General features: G+C 42.8%; 1 protein-coding gene across 5 annotated transcripts in view; it reads left to right on the forward strand.

The window, feature by feature from the left end:
• Window positions 1-1829: 1829 nt before the first annotated feature.
• LOC308306458 (aspartyl/asparaginyl beta-hydroxylase-like) overlaps window positions 1830-19227 on the forward strand; it is a 101670-nt gene continuing 84272 nt past the window's right edge. For all 5 annotated transcript variants that reach the window (XM_080751468.1, XM_080751469.1, XM_080751466.1 and 2 more), the window contains exon 1: window positions 1830-1995. In XM_080751468.1, the coding sequence (XP_080607594.1) occupies window positions 1956-1995 (40 nt within the window). In that variant the 5' untranslated portion in view covers window positions 1830-1955. The remainder of the gene's footprint in view (window positions 1996-19227) is intronic.

Below are 19227 nucleotides of genomic sequence, written 5' to 3' on the forward strand. Positions count from 1 at the left end.
AGAATGCATTGAAGACTATGAGGTGTAAAGTGACAATAAACCACGTGACCAGCGCTGTTTCTGACCCCGCAGTGGCAGGACTCTCTGATTAGACGACTTTGGACACAACGTAACGTAAGGTTCCGCCCCCTGGGTGTCCACCAGTGTTGCCAAGTCTGCTTATTAAAAGCGACTTTGTTTTTTTCTTTTCTTTTTTTTTGGCCAGGCAGAAACAAGGCTTAATTGTTTCTAAATGTATTGAACCAAAATGTATATGATGTTTAAACCAGTGGTTCTCAAGCATTTAAACGTCAAGGAGCCCCAAATGAATAGCCTCTTAGATGCATTTGTCCATAGACCCGCATCTGAAAACATTTCTGAGTATCTTTCACAGACATCAGAGTCACAAAGAAAGTGCTTCACAGCAATCAAAGTAAAACATGTCAATAATAAAATAAGAAGACACAAATTAATACATCTGCATTAAACCAATCAGCCAGTGAAAATCAAGAAATCAATACAGGAATATGTTATTTGTATGAATTGATTACAAAGGTACCCCAATGCAAACAAGCCTAACAGCTTTCTTGTGGTCTCTATCCTTTTAGTTGACCTTGTATCAGTGAACTGTAACAGTCCGGTACCTTTTCCCCATGCAAACTTCTAATAAGGTATTCAATCAAATCAAATCAATCAATCAATCAATCAATCAATCAATGAACATTTTTGTTCAAATGGCAGTGGTGTAAAGCAACTAAGTGCATACTTAAATACTGTACCTATACAATTTTGAGGTATTTGTACTTACTTGAGTATTTCCAATGCTTCAAGTTTACTTTTACTCCACTACATCTCGGATACAAATATTGTACTTTTACTCCACTACTACTTTGCAGACATATTATAAATCATACATAAACCACTTTACCTCTATTTTAACCTTTATATTTGAAAATAGCCGAACTATAAACTCACAACGCAACGCATCACAGCACATTGTGAGCTTGTAGATCTGCTATTTTCTACCATTTTAGGACTTTTACTTTTTGTACTTTAACTACATTTTGATACCAGTACAGTACTTTTGTACTTTTACTCAAGTACATTCTGAATTCCAGACTTTTATTTGAAACAGGGTATTTCTACATCTGCAGTATTGATCATTTTGCTTAATTATAAAATGTGAGTACTTTTTCCACCAATCAATCAATCAATCAATCAATCAATCAATCAATCAATCAATCAATCAAAAACGGTTCAAATCAGGCTTGCCAACACCCCTGGATTTCCCAGGAGTCTCCTGGATTTTGACCCCATCTCCTGCCATGCTCCTGGATTGGCATTTCTCCTGGATTTCTCCTGGATTTGGTATCAAACTCCCAAAATTCACCAGAACACAGGAAATTAAATCTACTATGTTAACATTTTTCTGGGGGAGGACCCCCTGACCCCCCGCTTTAGGGGTGGGGGCAATGCATGCAAGATCAAACAGATATTCACTTAAGTAATGACCTAAAAAATGAGAAGTCATATTAAAGATGTCTTACTTTGCTTCTGTCATCAAATCTGTCCACCTACATTTGGCATTTTAAGGCTGAAATTGTACCCATGCTAGTAAAGCAAGCCTGATAAAGGTATCAAACATGCAAAAAAATTCAACAGGAGACAGGGAAATATATATAAGCTATCTGTTAAGAAGTTTCTCCTGGATTCTGACAGTCCAATGTTGGCAACCCTGGTTCAAATGGAAAATCTGGTGGCTTTTCTTTTTGGGCCTTGTTTTTGCTTGTTTCTCTCTCAACCTGGCAGTCCCAGTCCGCTCCGCTGCAGCAGGGTGTAATGAACTGAACTTACTCAACTCTCCTCTCATCACCACAGTTCTGTCTCTGATGCTCCTCATCCCATACGAACGGTTCCGATAATTATTAACACTGATCGATATTTTTGTGGATCGATATAATCGGCGTTGCGGTGCCATGGCCCAGAAGAAGACCAACAAACCCCACAACAAGAAAGGTTTGCTATTCTTTAATACTAGCTTTACAAAACACTCTACATACACTCCTTTTCCCCCCAACGAATATCGCGAGATTCCCCCCCTAAAATAGCAGATCTACAAGCTCACAACGCGTCGCTTCTGCGACGCGTTGTGAGCTTGTAGATCGGCTCTTTTTTGGGTGCACTCTCGCGATTCTTCATACTTTTAGGAATATTTCTAAAGCAACGCTGCGGTGTTTTAATGGTTTTGTATGACGTTTAGGCTTCTGTCAAAGTGCTACGGCTTTGTTTTTGCATATAGGGAATGGAGTGGTGCTAGAGTTAGCATGCTAGCTGTGGTTGTGTATGTGCTTTATAAACAGTGAGAGTATTGATGCTGCTAAAGATGCTGTTAGCTACATCTGGTGCTAGCTGAGACACCACTGTCTACTGACCAGCCAGCAGCCCCACTCTGTGTGGATGTCTCTGTCTGACACACATACACACACACACACACACACACACACACACACACACACACACACACACACACACACACACACACACACACACACACACACACACACACACTGCCTGTCTATGTGTGTCACTCTCTCTCTCTCTCTCTCTCTCTCTCTCTCTCTCTCTTTGTCTGCCTGTCAAACAAAACATGGATATGAAAAAAAAAACAAGAGTGTGTAAACAGAGCTGTGTTACATTGCAACTTAAAAGCCCCTTTTCCACTGACTGACATGGCCCAACACCACACCACACCACAACACACCACTCCACACCGCCCACTTGTGCCATGTTTTCCACTATAAGGACCTGGGTAGAGTGGTGTGAAAGTGGTACTAAACGTGATACTAAAAAGTATCCACTCCAGAGTAGGTCTGAACTAGGCCAAACAGGGCCAAACACTTCATAATGACTGATCACTCGTTGACTTCATTTAGACCACCAGCCGGATATAGTTGTAATACATGACAATAGATTTAATTGTGGTATAATCACTGTTATAATCTATTATAGTGTATTATAATTATCATAGTAATATATTAATTATTTATAGTGTATTTATAATCACAGTTATAATCCATTATAGTGCATTATAATTAGGATAGTTGTAATACAAATGTATATTGTATTATAATCACAGTTAATTTGTTTCTTACTGATAGGGGTATTTTTGTGTAATGGAAAATGTAGATATTTTTATCTGGTGCGGTGTGGTGTAGTGTCGTGTGGTGTAGTGTGGTGCTAAACCTGCAGTCGAAAAGGGGCTTTAGAGAAAACTTACAAAACCATAACAATTGTGCATTTTGAAATGGTTATAAGCATGATCCACATTATTATAGCCTAGGAAAGGTTAGCTTGGGATAAACCTTTGAAACGCGACTTTGTATAAAGCAATTTGGGACAAATGGCATCAATTATCTCAAATGCATCTAAAGGTAGCTGCTCTATTCGTATGTATGCGCTGCGCACAAAACGCATGCGCACACATGGATCTCACCCTAATGTGTGCTCCCCCTAGTGGTGACAAAGCTAGACGCCGGTCCGTGTTCTAAGCAGGGGCATAGTTCTGCCGATTTAAAATGACTCCAATACGGAAGTAAAACTTCCTATGATTGGCCGCTAGTTGCGCTGTCCCCAGTTTTGGACCAGTCACCATATTCTGCCACTGTGTTCTCTATTTAGAGCTAATAACGTCAGATAGTTGTGTTGATTTGGCGGCCCCCCTGTAGTAACTCTGAGGACCCCCTAGGGGTTCCGGACCACCTATTGAAGACCCCTGGACTAGAGCTCACGTGACACGTTGATGTGAGCAGAGTTTGTGAGTCATAAAGGGACACATGAAGGAACAGAATATGATGTGAATGAATGACCATGCAACCTGACGTTTTTTACAATGATACCTAGTTGTACATCAACTTGTGTCCTCGTAAAACATGTGACATCCTGACATCACTGAATCGGTCACATTCACCGGTAAAACTTAATACAGCTCAAAGTTTATGGTTTAATTCAGGGTTCTTCAACAGGGGGTCTGGGTTTTTAATGTAATGAGTCCCGGGACCCAAGAAGGGTCTTTCGGATGAGTCCCAGGGATATTTTATGGGTCCCACAAAAATTCAACGCGTCATGTCATTTTTGACAAAGTGCAGCATTTAACTTGAATTGGTTATTATATGGTTATGTTCATGTTACGTAGAAATGTGTCTGAAAGAAATGAACCACAATTCCAAATCTTACAATTTTAATACTTCCAAAGAATGCAGACATAAATTGCATTCTTTTTAGATCGGGCTTCTTGGAAATAAAAACAAAATAAATAAAATAAACTCTGTTGTGCATTGCCCAGCAACAAGCTTCAATTGCTTCCTTGGTGGCATTTTATGCCAAAATAACCACAACAATCATCAAAGTTTCTTTTTTTATTCAAGTTATTTTCGGAGACCGCTCGTTGTCAATGCGCATGTCGCTGCAGTGTAGAGACGTCACGTTTCTGCGCCGTGCCTTGCCATACACGTTCTGTGGGGGAACCCTTTTTGGTGTATCACCTAACACGCTGTGCCACTATGGTCAGAGAGCGGCCCGGTGCTACGCTAAAACTCAGGCACCCATTGAATTCTGTGACCATGCACGGGCGCACAAAATGGCGTCGGTGGATTCAAAACACACACTGTCGTTAGTTCTATCGTCTGTTTTAAGACTTTCTACGCGGATTTCATTTGTGTTAACGTAGGGTAAAGTAGCATGCCTTCACCCATGAACAATGGTGGCGTCTGTGGACTTTTTAAAATATATTTTTTTCTCGCGACGTGGTAAATTATTTTAACGTGGACTCCAATGGAGGCGATGCGTCCGTGGGACCCCAGGACAATGACGTGAATGCGTCTCTAGGCAACGTGAACGCGTCTAAGACGCGGGACGTGCACGTAATGACGTCACTGGACCCCTAGGGGGTCCTCAGAGTTACCATAGGGGGTCCTCCAAATTTTTGTGTGATAAGAACTTTATTTTTTCTACACTAACCACTACTATTCCTATTCTGTGTGGAACAGTAGCCAAGAATAGCCGGTCTACGAGGCCGTTGTGAGCTTGTAGATCTGCTATTCTTGGCAAAGAGGTTTGGTGTAGAGGGAAAAGAAGAACAGACTAAGTATTGACCGTTCAAGTGGTTCAATGTTTAAAAATATACATTAAACCAACAACCTACACTGATGATAGTGCTGTCAAACAAGTCTAAGCTGTCTCAGAAATCTATGAAAAATGTTTAATCTGCAACACATGTTTTATACATTACGTTGTGGGGGTCCCTGCTTCATCTCTCTCTCAGCTAAGGGGTCCTTGGCCTGAAAACATTGAAGACCCCTGGTTTAATTATTATTTTTATTATTATTATATATTTTGAGTTGCTTATTATTAGGAAAAGGTAGGAGGTTTGGGTATCAGAGATGGCGTCATGCCTGATTTACGCATAGTTTTGTGCTGGTGTTGTGTTGTGACGAAAAATATGTTGTGGAACATGACGCGCGCGCACACACACACACACACACACACACACACACACACACACACACACACACACACACACACACACACACACACACACACACACACACACACACACACACACACACTGAACTTGTAATGGGATACTGTAGGTGTGTGTTTGTCCCTGATTGACATGGGAAGGGGAATAGAACCTGACACCTCATCCATCACCCCTGAGAGGAGACCTTAACCTGAATCTGATTGTTCTGTTCTCAGGAAGAATGTCTTTTTCAAAAACATTACAGTGATCATGCAAAAATAATTGTGATTATCTCAAATAATTGCGATTAGGCGATTATGTAATAATTGTGAGGTAACATGTCCTAGCCTAACCTTAACCCGAACCTCAGTAAAACTATTCCTAAACCTAATCTTAACCCTAACCTCAGTAAAACTTAACGTTGGTGAGTAGCTAACCTGCCGACGCTGGTGAGTAGCTAACCTGCCGACGCTGGTGAGTAGCTAACCTGCCGACGGTGTTTGGACCAACGGGAGTTCAAACCATGGGGCAGTCCTCAATTGTGACAGTGACAGGCCTATCAGGAGCATGTACAAATCTAAGACTTTGACATTCTATTGACTGCCAGAGTTGTCCACGACCACGACCCAGAATGCATTGTGTGTCAGTGTCCTCATCTCAAAACACTCCAAATTCTCCAAAATAATCAGTTAACATGCCAGTAAAAGAGGTAAATCTAGGTCAGATCAATTAGCGCATGAGTTGCAGCTGGTCGCTACAGCTGGTCTGACTGACTGGAGTCACTAACTGACCATTGACCAGCTCTGCTCTCCTCAAAGTTGCATTAAACCATTACGGTATTGCATTCTCATCCAATGTATGATTACGCCTATTCTGCCTCCTCCTTGTTCTCACCTCAAACTATGGATTAATTTATGGATCACAGATGCAGTGGGCAGTAGGCTACCTTACTCGAGGTAATGAGTGATTCACATCCAGTGGTCTTTATTGGGTGTGATTTCTCCATCACGACGCTTTGCCTTTAAAGTACTCACGCAACTTTTCAGAGTAATGAATGATGCTGCGCATACAGCAGACAGCCTGCCTGGTGGTGCAGTGCCATGCACTCACTGCAGGTCACCGCGACCACTGACCACAGCACAGTCAGTGTGACAGTCATGCTCCACAAATCAACCAAGGGAATACTTAATTTGCTTGTTAAATGCAGCATTTTATTAACCCTATTAGTGCCTATCCCGAACAAGTTCGGCTTTATTTCAATCCAATACAATATTTTATTTGCTATTTTACTTACCCCGAGCTGCTTGGAGCAACGTGGGTGGTCCTTGCTCGTCCAGTGCTAGCCAACGAGAGACGCTAGATGGTCCGACGATTTATTCCATTGAAAATGGTTTAAAATAAAGTTTAGAGCCCCCCAAAAAAAACTCAATATATACTGTCGGCGGCGCGACGTATTCCAGGGTGCCTATCCCGAACTAGTTCGGGATATTTAATAAAATGAATTATTTAATCGGAGGCCTCAATGAAGCCCCTGTCTAAATGTCCATCCATGGTCCAGGCCAACACTCGGCCATACACGGGCCGTAGTCGTGCTAACGGCCGCATCGCGCCGCCCACTCCAATAATAAATCACATCTTTAGACAGGATTTTCTCCGGATTGTGTTCCCAGACCCAAAGAGAAAGTCTTTTGCGACTGAAATAGCTTTAGATCGGGCTTCTAAATGGGTTAGCATTTTGGCTACGTGTCAGCTAGCTTCCTCCTCTCGTCACCCATAGCATTGGCTGGAGTGAAATCCCAAGGCACTTGGGACAGTGTCGACGGAAGCTAGAGCGAAGGTCTATAGAGACATTTCTGGCACTCTAGCGCCCCTTGTGGCCGGCGGCACTGTATGAGTTAAGACATGACAGTAATATGGGTGCAAAATGTAAATGTTTAATAAAGTTGAATTGAATGAATTGCATTTTTATAGCGCTTTTCTAAGCAAGTTGCGAACTCAAAGCGCTTACAATGGTTCATTCATTCATACATTGGGAGGTGAAGCGGCGAACAGTCGACGCCAGCGTCCTCACTTCCCACATTCACACACCAATGGTGGCAACTGACCAGCTAACACCATTGGAGGCAACGTGGGGTTCAGTGTCTTGCCCAAGGACACTTCGACATGTAGACAGGAGTAGCCGGGATGTGAACCGCCGACCCACGGACCATTGGCCACCCCGCTCTACTTCCTGAGCCACAGCCGCCTGGTATCAGGTATAAGTTAATATCTCAATAATTAAAAATATATTTTATGGAATAACCGAATTGTATTTTCAAAACGGATAGTGGTTTACAAAGCGTTTAGTCCGATACCCGAATATTCGCGCACATTCCTACCCTATTCCAAAGTGTAGTCTGTCTGATGACTACAACATAATGTAGGTTGTTTCCGCTCCCGAACGGGATCAGAAACCCGGAATGCTACTAAGCCCGGGCTACCTGTCAGGTAGCTGTAACCTATGCAGGGACATGCTGGGCCCCTGATTCAGCCCGGGAAAAAGAGTTGGAGAGGCCCTCATTGCGCGCTATAGAGAGAGATCTCTCTCTATAGCGCTGCTGCTACTCAAAGATTTGTGACAAAGTGACAAGCCAGTGGGCCAATTACATGAGTTATATTTCATCGTTGTCGGGTGGAACCTTCATGTCTGTATGTTTGTATATATCATTTTAAAAATGATTTAAACTAGTGAAAACAGCCGATCTACAAGCACACAATTGTGTGCTTGTAGATCTGCTGTTTTCACTACTTTTGTGCAACAGCCTTGTATGATGAAGCAGGGCTTTGCTTTGCGAAAAGATTTACAAATTTGAAACTTGGAGATACGAGGTTTCTGCCCGACAGTGACAATTTACTTTATTGGCCGCCCAGCCCCCAAAATGGAACAAAGGCCGACATTTTATTACATTTTTTTCCTAATGGCCAGCCTGGACCGGCCGGTTATGAACAGGCCGTTCGGGAGTTGTCCTGCTTTTCCCAATGGCCAGCACGTCCCTGAACCTATGTGCACGCACATGTGTATAAATAAAATGTACAGTTCTGTTTGCCCTGTTTGTATAGTTTAAAAATGTCACAGCGATTATGTAAAAAAATTGCGATGATCTCAAATAATTCTGGTTAGACAATTCTTTAACCCATTTAGGCCTAGACATATTGAATGCTTTAACCAGTGAAAAAATAGCAGATATACAAGCTCACAGCGCGGCAACGAGTGCCACGCTGCGAGCTTGTAGATCTGCTATTTTTGAAAAAGTCGTGAAAATGCGAACGTTTGTAACTCAAATTTTGCTTCTGGGGGGTCCCTGGAACTAAACATTTTGAGATGGGGGTCCGTGGCCAAATAAATATCATTTTGGGGGTCCTTCACATGAAAAGGTTTGAGAACCACTGACATAGTAGTTCTCAAGAACAGGCTAACTGAGCTCCAGTTAAGTGAAAAGGACCTTTTCTTTGACGATGGCTTGCCAGATTGCTGACATAGAAACAAAGGTTTTTTAAAAAAAATCTTAGAAGGACTCAAAAGACACTTCGCCTACCTCGCCTCCACGGCGAGGTAGATTAGCCTTTTCCTAAAATCGTACCCAAAAAGTAAAGGTAGTTCCACTCTCCCAGACTATGGTTTTCCATCCTACGGAACATAAAACATGCACCACGACATGAAACAACCGCTTAAATCGCTAGTTTTCTAATGTTTTCCCATTCAACCAGAACTCCCCCTGTGGCAGTTGCCAGTACTGCTTCTTATTCTGCTACAATGGGAAGGATGCAGTGCTGGCACCTGCCGCCGGGACTAAATAAGCGATTTAAACCGTTTTCCCAACGCCGTAGTGCATGTTTTATGTACCGTAGGATGGAAAACCATAGTTTGAGTGTTTTCTACCTCACTGTGGAGGCGTTCTACCCCAGCCCGGGGATACCCCGGTAGGACCTCATCTCGGAGCACAACAGTATGCAGCGGAGGGCACCCTGGCCACAATATAACTTCCGGTTGGTTCTAGCGGAAGTGCTGCATTTAACGGAAGTTACGTCATGCGTTGCAGTCTTCCGGTGAAATTCTCACGGCGGAAGTTGAACGGTCTCTGCCAGATATTGTCACCAGGCTTTTCTCTTCGCAGATGAGTAAGCCTGGCTACGCGAGGCTAAGCGGAGGGTGAGGTTCTATATGGGGCTAGGAGACAATCCGGCCTATCATAGACTGGCATTTTAACACACACACGCACACACGCACACACACTATCTATATCCCTATATCTCTCACTCACTGTCTTGTCACTCCTCCATTCTCTCTCTCTCTCTCTTACTCTCTCTCTCTCTCTCTCTCTCACACACACACACACACACACACACACACACACACACACACACACACACACGCGCACACACACACAGTCTTGTCGACTCTAATAATAGTTGGTATCAGGTTGTACGGTGGGAGCGCTGAAAGGAAGGGAGAGGTGTTTTCTCTCTCCTACTCCTCTGTGTTTGCTTTTAGATCCATTATTCTACCTTTTCTTTGTTTTCCTTTGTTCCCTTTTGTCGTTCATCCCTTGGCTCGAGGTTGTGGCTGAAGGTCATTGGTTCCCGGCAGAGGTCAGAAGGGTCATTTATTTGTTGTTGTTGATTGTCACTGTTTTTTTTTTTATCAGGTGGACAGTAACTACAGTAGTAGGGTTGTCACGATTATGACATTTTACATGAAGATTCACTGTCGCTCAAATAATTGCGATTAACGATTTCAGTGTGTTTTTGTCGTTGACAATTTCATTTCTGTTTTGGCTTGTAGGCTTTAGTTTGAAGTTGCACATGGCAGATATGACACTTAAGCTACATACAAACGCAAGACTGACATATTTGACAACTTTATACTTAAAAAGCATCATTGATAGTGGAAATAGACGATCTACAAGCTCACAACGTGTCACAAAATGTGTAGATTGGCTATTTTCACTATTTCTTTTTTTATGTTTGAAAATAACATTTTCAACGTGGAAACGATTATGACGATTTTGACAAAACAATTGCGATTATGTCAAATAATTGTGATTAGATGTAATAATTGTGACAGGCCTAGTAACTATAGGTACATTCAATTGAGTACTGTATTTAATTTACTTGAGTCAAAATAAACTAAACTACTTCACTACTCACCAAACCAAAGGTAGTTTTGCGTTGTTGAAAAGTCTATTCTCCATGATGGGAAACCTCTCAGCACCCCACCCACTCTGTAAAATACATTATTTTTGTCATGAAATAAAACGCATCCAACTCGACTGCCGCTTATTTCCTGGTTGTGAACCGTTGTGTCTGCGGTGGCCGCTGGGTGGCTCGAGGTCGGTGCATTTTATTTCATGACAAAAATAATGTATTTTACAGAGTGGGTGGGGTGCTGAGAGGTTTCCCACGCGGAGAATAGACTTTCAACAACGCAAAACTACCTTTGGTTTGGTGAGTAGTGAAGTAGTTTAGTTCATTTTGACACAAGTTGAGCACTCGTAGGAGCTGAGAAATCCCGGTCTAGTCTTTTAGCGACGGGTCTGTCAGAGCGTCAGTGCAGCTGGCGCTCTGGACCAGAGCTAATTTCAGTACAGCTAATGACTTTCACTCCGCTGCATTTCAAATGGACATATTGTACTTTCGACTCCACTACATTTCTAGGATGGTACTCTTTGGACCCAGACTATAAATATTACGATTGATAATAGAACAGGGGTCTTCAACGTTTTCAGGCCAAGGACCCCTTAGTTGAGAGAGAGATGAAGCAGGGACCCCCACAACCTGTTCATAGATCCCATTTAGTTTCATTGTTTGACAGCACAATCATCAGTGTATTTTGGATTCATGTCAATTTGTGTTTTCAGATATTTAACCACTTGAACTGTCAATACTTAATAAACTTGACCTTTCACTCTGTACTTAGTCTGCTCTTTTTCCCCTCTACACCAACGCTCTTTGCCGAAAATAGCCGATCTACAAGCTCACAACGCCAGCTTGTAGATCGGCTATTTTTGGCTAAAGTACTCAGAATATGGACGCTAGGGTTCAAGTGGTTATTATACAAAAGGAGAAAAAAGTTTCTATCACTCAAAGATTTGGAGGACCCCCTGTAGTAACTCTGGGGACCCCCTAGGGGTCCCAGACCCCCTGTTGAAGACCCCTGTAATAGAAAATAAGTCATACTTGGGGTGGAGTGGACTACTCCTTTAAGCGCTACTTCAAATGTAGTGAAAATGGACAGTCTGTACTCTCCAGGGACAAAAACATTTTGTCAATTGCAATTATTTGTGCAATTTAATAGCCATGTTTTAGTTATTGACGGTGTTTCTTTTGTGTGTGGGGTCTTTAAGTTTCTATGTCCACTACTACTTTCTCTCGTCCTTTAACTTTTATCTAAAGGTCTCATGACATGTAGGCCTGTCAAAATTATTACATAATCGTCTAATCACAATTATTTGACATAATTGCAATTATTTTGTCATAATCGTCATAGCCGTTTCCATATTGAAAAATATTCATATATTTTCAAACATTTTCAAACACGCCGCAATGCGTTGTGAGCTTGTAGATCGGCTATTTCCACAATCAATGTTCTTTTTTTTTTAAGTATAAAGTTGTCAAATATGTCAGTAATTTCTTTGTATATTTGGTTATGTGTCATATCTGCCATATTATGCAACTTCAAAGCCTAAAAGCCCAACAGACATGTTATTGTCAACGACAAAAATACAATTCAATCGTTAATCGCAATTATTTGAGTGACGATTAATTGTCGTCTAGAATGTCATAATCGCGACGGCCCTAGTTGGCGACTGAATATCGTTGGTGGGGACGGATCGGTGAAGTGTGTTGGCAAAATTCATATAACAATCATTTAAACCCTCTGCAAGGTTGACATCATCACCTGTTCCTCCCTGACAAACCCCTTACAAACAGCCGATTCACACAAACCTATTACATTATACTGACTGTGTGTGTGTGTGTGTGTGTGTGTGTGTGTGTGTGTGTGTGTGTGTGTGTGTGTGTGTGTGTGTGTGTGTGTGTGTGTGTGTGTGTGTGTGTGTGTGTGTGTGTGTGTGTGTGTGTGTGTGTGTGTGTGTGTAACTATAGAATAGAGACCATGTAAGGAGTGACCATCTGTTGTTACCTTTCTGTACATCTCTTGGCTATGTATAAATGTGTGTGGGGGTTGGGGGGCGAATGGGGGAAGCTCTGGAGGGAGACGCAAGTGTCTCTCCTCTGTGATGAGATCTTAAATAAAGTACAGGGTTCCCACGGTCATGAAATTCCTGGAAATATTTTAAAATTAGATTTTTCTTTTTTCCAGTACTGGAAAAGTTTTGGAATTGATCAAGGGTCCTGGAAGGTCCTGGAAAAAATAGCTATGCATTGTCTTTGGTTATTGATTTTGTTAATACCTCTGAAATGACAAATTAAACATTGGCCAAATTGTCAAATATTAGAGGCAGACATTGTGAAAATAGCAGATCTATATGCTCTTGTGAGCATGTAGATCTGCTATTTTCACAAGAAAACCGTGTTATACAAAATTCCTCTACTCTTAGTGCTCGTCAGGGTGGGGGGTCCCCAATTCAAATATGATTATTTCGAGGGTCACTCACGGCCTGAAAAGGTTGAGAACCACTGGCATACACTACCTGTCTAAGGGGACTCGTTATTGAGCTGAATTATTGTTATATAGTCCTGGAAATCGGGTTAAATATTCTGGAAACGTTTTGGAAAGGTTTTGGAAAATAATTGGTAAAGATGTGTGGGAACCCTGAAAGTATGAGTTGGAATCCTGGCATTGCAGTCCTGCATTTCCTGATCTGTTTAACTTACTTATAGTAACATCAAAAACCTCCATTACAGAAGGTCTTTATCTGTGGTTCCTTCAGGGCTGTTCCCGGCATTGTCCATATTGTTCAGCTGGTTCTGTCAAGGATCCTCGGGCTTCTGCTGGGTTCTAGGCGGTCCTTGAGGGTTGCGTAGGGTTTCAGAGGGAGGTGGTCCGTCCATGGAGCACCACCCCTGTCCCGACACCTCCTCCTCTGCTTCTGCCGCCGAGGAGGTGCACACCGAGGAGGAGCAAGGTCATTAGACTTAAAGGAGCACGTCACCCATATAATAGGCCAGGGGTCTTCAACATTTCTGGCCAAGGACCCCTTAGCTGAGAGAGAGATGAAGCAGGGACCCCCACTACATATTGTATAAATGTGTGATGCATATTTTCATCGATTCATAGACTTGTCATCAGTCTATATGTTGGATTCATGTTAATGTGTATTTTCAGCCATTTCCGCTTAAATCGTCGATATTTTGTAAACTTGGGTTGTTACTTTCACTATGTACTTGGTCGGGACACGGTGGTGCAGTGGTTAGCACTTCGCCTCACAGTTGGAAGGTCCTGGGTTCGATTCCCGCCGGGGGAAGCTGTGGGCGCTGGGGGCGTGTTCCTCCACCCGCGTCATCAGCACCCACACCCTAGGTGGGGTTGGCGATGGGGCCTCTCTGTGGTGAGTTTGCATGTTCTCCCCGTGTCTCCTTCGACATAGGCCCTCACACAAAAACATGCAGTAGTCCTGGTTTCTATACTACCCCTAGCCAGCCGGGTGCTCCCCAATGTCCCCTGGCGCGGCAGGGGGAGAGCGGAAACCAGGACTACAGGTTAGGTAGTCACCGGGTGAGTGACTACCCGGTGGGATAAAAAACATAAAAAAAACTATGTACTTGGTCTGCGCTTTTGTTTTACCTCTACACCAAAGCTATTTGCCAAAAATAGCCGAACGCCTCGGCGTTGAGAGCTTGTAGATCTGCTATTTCTGGCTAAAGTTCTCCTTGGAATAGGGATGCGAGGGTTCAAGTTGTTAATTTAAAATAATTATCCAATCACAAGGATTTGGCGGCCCCCCTGTAGTAACTCTAAAGCCCCTATCATAGTAGGCACCGTGGTGATAAGCTATCCACCGCGGTGTAGTCTTTTTAAGTAATACAACTACAACATTGCATCATTACTTGCGGTGAAGAGCTATCCACCGCAAACCCCGACACATCTCTCTGTCTTTACTATCAGACAGATCGACCCATTACCCCGTTCACTGATTGGTCGATCTAGACCAGTCAGTCACAGTGATAGGACTTCACCATGACTGACTATGATGGCCTCCACTTATTTTCTCACTTTAGGTGGATATCTTTACACCTAAAATCACTTCCTTCACATGTGTTACCAATGATACTAATGAAGGCTACCTGTGGGTCGGGACCCCAGGGGGGTCCCCAAATTATTGTTGGGGGTCCCCAGATGTTTAGCTAAATGTTAACATTGTTTTCTCACTCAACAGTAAACAGACCAACATACAGTATAAGTGTATACTGGATATCTGCACATTTCTAAAGTGACAAAAAGTGACTTTAAAGACCTTTTTATTACCTCTGGTCAAACTGTCAAATAAGTAGAGGAGGAAATTGTGAAAATAGCCTATCTACATGCTCACAACGTCTCGAGCATGTAGATCGGCTATTTTCACAATGGAACAGATCGAGTCAAACTAAATGTAATGCCAACTCCTACAATTCCAAGTGCTTAAGCCTTCATCAGTATTATTGGACCTTGGACCCCCCCCCCCCCCTCATGGTTCCTTGAGGGCGTTCCAAATGCCCACTTATGTGGGTGTGTAACTTTCGGTTCCATTTGTACACTCAGAGTCCTTGAAATAAAAATAAATTAAAAAAATAAAAACGTTTGAGAACCACCGTGCTACACTAAACAGAGCCTTCATCAGTATAATTGGTATGGTAACACCTGTGAAGGAAGTAAGTAGGGGTGGGCAATATAATCGATATGGCAATACATCACAATAGTTTATTTGCCAATACTGTATCGATACTTCAGGCTGTAGCATCGCGGTACTTTGAGGAAAATAAAATATGTTCCCATAGATAGGAACCAATGGTGGAAGTCCGGTCCTGACACTCTGCTGCCTATATATGTCGCTGTACTATAGTAGCTACTTCCCTTTCCCACGGTTCAGTAAGTGAGGTCTCTCGAGAAAATCGTTGCGAACGATGAAAAAACAACATTAGAGCAGCGTCTTCAGCTTTTAAGCAACCCGTAAGGGACAGAGCATTTCCGGGTTCACACATGATGACATGATCCGCGGCTGGAGGAAAGCATGTGTATATGGTTTTGGCAAAAATAATGTTTTTTTAGTTGTTTTATAACCAAAAATAGCCTATTCTCGTCAATCTACGTCAGTTGCCTAACTGCCTAATTAATGATTCTCGTCAATCTATGTCTGTGGCATTAAATTAGTTAAGTACTGCGTTTGTTTCTGTCGCGTCCTCTGTAATTGCTACCAAAGGTCGCAGTTTAGTATGAGAAACGGCACATCATGTCTGCGTCCGTCCGGACGTCTGTCCATGTACGCTTTTTGACGGTCCATATCCACAAGTTTCCGCGGGAGTTTACTGGAGACTATCGGGACCAAACTTCCGGGTTTAACAGCAGACATACAAGATCACGTCGTGTCGCAGATGCAACCTGTTGTGAGCTTGTAAATCGGCGTCGGAAGCTCGGTGCAGACGTCTGCGCAATGCACTATGGGGCGTTGGAAACTCGTTCACACCGCGGCCATCTTTGATCACATGACCACGTTGGGTGGCAAGCAGCCAATCAGAAGCTTCTGCGGGCTGGGTCTTGCCTTACCCAAAATGCTGTTTTGAGCTTCTGACTTGCTGCTTAGTTGCTACCCGACGTGGTCATGTGATCAAAGATGGCCGCGGTGTGAATAAGGTCTATGGGTTTGCCGCTCTGACATCACTGTGATGTCAGGGGAACCACACTAACAGAATCCCTTTTATGCCCATACTGTATATGGAGATCCCTGATGTAATCAATATTAAAGTTTTACCATGTAACTTTTTTTATAAAACAAATCTTAAAATGGTCCTAGCTGTTAAATCGCTAAAGTTTTAGAACCCCCACTCCGTTATTTTCAGCTTCTAAAGCCTTCTCTTTATATGTTTTCTATGATCCCTGCCCGGGACCGGTTTTCGCGGAAAAAATTGCGTCATCACACTACCGGCCAATCACAGCGAGGGTTATACACTGCCGGCCAATCACAGCGCAGAACATACACTGCCGGGCTCTCTGGTGGGTTTAGGAAACACGCCTTCAGGAAGTACACTGCAGTGTTTACACTGGAGGAGTCTAGCATGTAACTCTCCAACCGCTGCTCGTAGAAGGACACGGGAGACCTCATTGAAAGCGTCTCGGCGAGGCGGACACGGTGGTCTGACGGCCCGGTCCGCGAGCGAAAAACGGACGAAAAAAGCAAACGCGACCGCGGTTTGCTATACTGCTACAGACCACCAGTTGAGCAACTTACACAGTATAGCTTTAAGCCCATATCTAACAGGACCTCATATGGGAATGCCCATATATGGAGGAAGACAGCCCATATCTGTGTGGCTGGTTCTACAGACAGGGATCGCCATGTATGGGCATAAAAGGCATTGTATGTATGATGTCAGATGTCATAGACGTCATAGGATTTTCACAGAACAAATAACTGAGTAAGCATGTTTGGGGTCTCACAGCATATCTCCATACAGTACATGGATCTCCATATATGGGTACCTGGGGTCTCCACTCTCCATATATGGGTAACTGGTCCGATATACATCACTGGCCAGCGGTCGGCGAGGTCGCTTGTCGCCCTTAGGCAACTGACGTGGACATCTTACTTCATTTATGGCCTTATGACTAAAGCCCAGCGGAATTGAAGACTCTCAAAAGAATCAGTTCACTTTGACTCAGATGCAATATTAAATGATACAAAAAGGTTTATTTACAGCTAGGGATGGTCCGATCAGGTTTTTTGGAACCGATCAGCGAGCACCGATCACAAAAGTTTGATCACCCGATACCGATCAATCACCGATCCGATCAAGTTATTATTTATATTTTCTAAATGTTAATGTTTTAATTTTAATTCATTCATTCACTCATGAATTCATTTATATATTTGCCTTATAGTTATTTACCAGCATTACTATGTATTTATTATCATAGCAGTAACTAATTATTCCTTCAGCACTGTGGAAATCAATACCCCAAAATGGTCTCAAGTGGGCATACTGAACGGCTGGTTGATCGGATGCACCGATCCGATCGGATCGGTGAATTTACCTTTTGATCTAAACCACCGATTATCGCCGATCACGCTTTGATCGGCCCGATCCGATCCATTGCCGATTGATCGTAACATCTCTATTTACAGCGCTGTAACATTCACACACCAGACATGTTGCTTCAGCAAGGCAAAAAGATGCCCCCTCCCTCTCACAGTTCATTATTTAATCCGCTAAAACAAAAACATCTCTTCCTTCTCTCTTTCCCTAGTAGTCCAGTCATTTTAGGCCAAAATTTGTCCAAACCTAGAACAAATTGCAATAGTAGCAAACTCAACTGATTTTGTATCCTCAATATGTCCTTAGTGAGGGAAAAAAAGTCCCAAGGAATCCCACCGGGGCAAATGTGTTTTTTTCATTGTTTTGTTACCCCTATGACACCTACTCGATTGCTGGCAGGATCACTGACGACACTGTATTTCAGAGATTGTGGCGCGCTCAGATTTTGAGGTAGCTCAAAAGTAAAGATAGCATTTGATTCAAGACAATCTCAGGTTTCCAATGGGCCCAACCATGTCATGTTAGCTCATTGGGAAGAGGGCTAAATACCTAATGATTCAAAGTTAGATGATTTTTTTGGCGAGAGAAATATGGACATCATCATTTTTCAAATGGTCCCGTGACCTTCCACCTCAATATATGTTACTGGAAATGGGTTCCATGGGTGCCTACAAGCCTCCCCTATACAGACATACCAGATTTATGCTAATCCCATGCAGTTTTTGGCAAGATTCATATAGTGTTTTGCAGGCTGTACAAATTAGTCCAGTCATTTTAGGCCAAAATTAGGCCAAACCTAGAACAAATTGCAATAGTAGAAAACTCAACTGATTTTGTATCCTCAATATGTCCTTAGTGAGGGAAAAAAAGTCCCAAGGAATCCCACCGGGGCAAAGTTTTGAAAACGACCTATCTACCTTCACTCTATACACACTATACACTACAATATAAAGGAAAAAATGACTGAAAAAAAAATCTGCTTTAAGTGGGATGTGAGGGGTCAAACTAGGGGTTTGTCATCATGCTGAATCCATTGCAGGCATTTGTTTTGCACAAAAAACATTCTGTGGGCTAGAAATGGCCTTAGAAAACAATACACATATGGGTGCGTTTTCATGTTAGTCGGAGGCCTTAGGGTTTTTTTTTTCTCGTGCTAATCAGTCTAAAAGTTCAAAATTTTGCACAGATGTAGCTCAGGGCATGCTCTAATGATTTAGCTAGGGCGCCCGAGTCTGCGACCTTCGGGGTCACCACAGCACCAACAAAACTCTGAAAAGTCACTTTTCATCACTAAAGTCGATGGGAGCCCAACTTGGCCGCTGTAGCGACCCCGAATGTTGCAGACTCGCGCGCCCTAGCTAAATCATTAGAGCATGCCCTGAGCTACATCTGTGCAAAATTTTGAACTTTTAGACTGATTAGCACGAGAAAAAAAAACCCTAAGGCCTCCGACTAACATGAAAACGCACCCATACGTGTATTGTTTTCTAAGGCCATTTCTA

Source organism: Nannobrachium achirus (assembly GCF_963921795.1).
Source record: "Nannobrachium achirus genome assembly, chromosome: 21".
Classification (NCBI taxonomy): domain Eukaryota; kingdom Metazoa; phylum Chordata; class Actinopteri; order Myctophiformes; family Myctophidae; genus Nannobrachium; species Nannobrachium achirus.